The sequence below is a fragment of the Chiloscyllium plagiosum genome, chromosome 5 (genome assembly GCF_004010195.1).
Source record: "Chiloscyllium plagiosum isolate BGI_BamShark_2017 chromosome 5, ASM401019v2, whole genome shotgun sequence".
In the NCBI taxonomy this organism is placed as follows: domain Eukaryota; kingdom Metazoa; phylum Chordata; class Chondrichthyes; order Orectolobiformes; family Hemiscylliidae; genus Chiloscyllium; species Chiloscyllium plagiosum.
The window spans coordinates 122,122,349-122,125,051 of record NC_057714.1 but is presented as its reverse complement, the minus strand read 5'-3'; the positions used below and the strand labels follow the sequence as shown (position 1 = coordinate 122,125,051).

Here is a 2,703-nt window from a genome sequence, read left to right as displayed (position 1 = left end):
GTTCCAGAACCATGAGGTCATGCTACAGCTGTACAAAACTCTGGCGTGGCTGCACTTGGAGTATTGTGTACAGTTCTGGTCACCGCATTATAGAAAGGATGTGGAAGCTTTGGAAAGGGTGCAGAGGAGATTTACTAGGATGTTGCCTGGTATGGAGGGAAGGTCTTACCAGGAAAGGCTGAGGGACTTGAGGCTGTTTTCGTTAGAGAGAAGAAGGTTGAGAGGAGACTTAACTGAGACATACAAGATAATCAGAGGGTTAGGTAGGGTGGACAGGGAGAGCCTTTTTCCAAGTATGGTGACAGTGAACACGAGGGGGCATAGCTTTAAAGTGAGGGGTGATAGATATAGGACAGATGTCAGAGGTAGTTTCTTTACTCAGAGAGTAGTAAGGGTATGGAATGCTTTGCCTGCAACGGTAGTAGGTTCGCCAACTTTAAGTACATTTAAGTCGTCATTGGACAAGCATATGGACGTACATGGAAGAGTGTAGGTTAGATGGGCTTCAGATTGGTATGACAGGCCGGCGCAACATCGATGGCCGAAGGGCCTGTACTGCGCTGTAATGTTTTATGTTCTATGTTCATCGGACAGGGTATTGAGTACAAGAGTTGGCAGGTCATGTTACAATTGTATAAGATTCTGGATTAGAGAGGTGCTGGAAAAGCACAGCAGTTCAGGCAGCATCCGAGGAGCAGGAAAATTGACGTTTCGGGCAAAAACCCTTCATCAGCAATAGCAGGTGCTAACCACTATGCCACTGTGCTGCCCATAGTGCTAACCACTATACCACCGAGCTGCCCATGTTGTATAGGACTTTGGGTCGGCTACATTTAGAATACTGTGTTCAGTTCTGGTCGCCACATTACCAAAAGGATGTGGAAGCTTTGGAGAGGTTGCAGAGAAGGTTTACCAGGATGTTGCCTGGTATGGAGTGTGCTAGCTATGAGGAGAGGTTGAGGGGGAACCTGATTGAGGTCTGCAAAACCATGAGAGGTACAGACAGGGAGGATAGCACGAAGTTGCTCCCCTGAGTGGGGGGACTTAGTAGGGGCCATGAGTTCAAGGTGAGAGAGGAAATGTTTAAGGGAGATATAGATGGAAAGTTCTTTCCACAGAGGGTGGTGGGGGCCTGGAATGTGTTGCCAGTGGAGATGGTAGAGGTGGGATCAACGGCGTCATTTAAGATGTATCTAGACAGATACATGAATGGGCAGGGAGCAGAGGGATATAGATCCTTAGAAAGTAGGCAACAGATTTAGATAGAGGATCTGGATTGGCACAGGCTTGAAGGGCCGAAGGGCCTGTTCCTCCCCATATCCCTTTACCAACAAGGGCCACTTCCAGGTCCCTTTTCAATGGATCTAATGAACTGGTCCCAACAGCTTCCTGTGGGAGAGAATTCCACAGCTTCACAACTCTTGGTGAGTGAAGAAATGTTTCCTCATCTCAGTCCTGAATGGCCTACCTCTTAATCTTAGACTGTGGTGCCTAGTTCTGGACCTCCCCAACATTGGGAACATTCTTCCCACATCTAGCCTGTCCAGTCCCATCAGAATCTAATGTGATTCCTCTTATTCTTCTAAATTTCAGTGAGTACAAGCTCAGTCGATCTAGTCTTTCCTCAAATCTGGTGAACCTTCACTGGATTCCCTCAATAACAAGAATGTCCTTCCTCAGACTGGGAGTCCAGCAACTCTTATCAGAACCATTAGGGAGACATGGTTACAAGTAGATCAAACCTGGGAACTAAATCTCCATGGGTACGTGTCTTTTCAAAAGGACAGGCAGGAAGGAAAGGGTGATGGGGGAACTTTCTTAATACAGGATTGAATAAGCATGATGGCAAGAAATAATCTTGAACCAGAAGATCTAGAATCCACATATAAAAAAGGGAAGTAACAGATACCAATAGCAGTAGTCTCTAACAATGGACATAGAATAAAACAGGAGATAATTAGGGCATGTGAGAAAGGCAGTATATTAGTCATGGGTGACTTTAATCTTGGTTGGGATAGTCAGATTGGCAGAGAAAGCCATATCAAAAGATTCATACAGTGTATTTGAGAGCAGTTTCTGATAAGAAAACATTGCGAATCCAACCAGGGATCAGGCTACTTTGGATCTGGTGAGGTGTAAGGTTGTGAGGTGAATGGGCTGGTGAAGCCCAGAGTAGGACTCTCTTTATGGCACTGATGCATGGTGATGGCATAAACTTTGATTATTTTATATTTTTTTTTACGAATCTTTATTCAATTTCCACCACCAGGAAGATAGGAAAACACACGAGTGGCCAGTGACAAGCGATGCCCTTCACATCAAAGGGCAGTGCTGTGTGATCAAACAGTGAAGGGGAGGGCAGAGACTAAATCAAAATAGAGTTGGAGGGGGAAATAATGCACTCCACTCCCTGCGGCGCCCACCTCTCCCTGAACAACTCCAGGGTGTTGGTGGACACCGCGTGCTCCTTCTCCAAGGACACCCTGGCTCTAACGTAACCACGGAAGAGGGGCAGGCAGTCGGCCCTAACGAACCCCTCCATGGCCTGCTGCCTCGACCTGTTTATGGCCAGTTTGGCCAGGCCCAGGAGCAGACCCACGAGGAGGTCTTCAGACCTGCCCTCCCTCCTCCGTACGGGGTGCCCGAAGATCAGGAGTGGGGGACTGAAGCGCAACCAAAAGCAGAGGAGGAGGTTTTTAAGAA

The 2,703-nt window shown here is 47.3% G+C and overlaps 1 protein-coding gene across 1 annotated transcript in view; it reads right to left on the bottom strand.

The window, feature by feature from the left end:
• Positions 1 to 2,114: 2,114 nt before the first annotated feature.
• LOC122550349 (glycosylphosphatidylinositol anchor attachment 1 protein-like) overlaps positions 2,115 to 2,703 on the bottom strand; it is a 14,332-nt gene continuing 13,743 nt past the window's right edge. The window contains exon 6 of the mRNA XM_043691078.1: positions 2,115 to 2,215. Within this exon, the coding sequence (XP_043547013.1) occupies positions 2,115 to 2,215 (101 nt within the window). The remainder of the gene's footprint in view (positions 2,216 to 2,703) is intronic.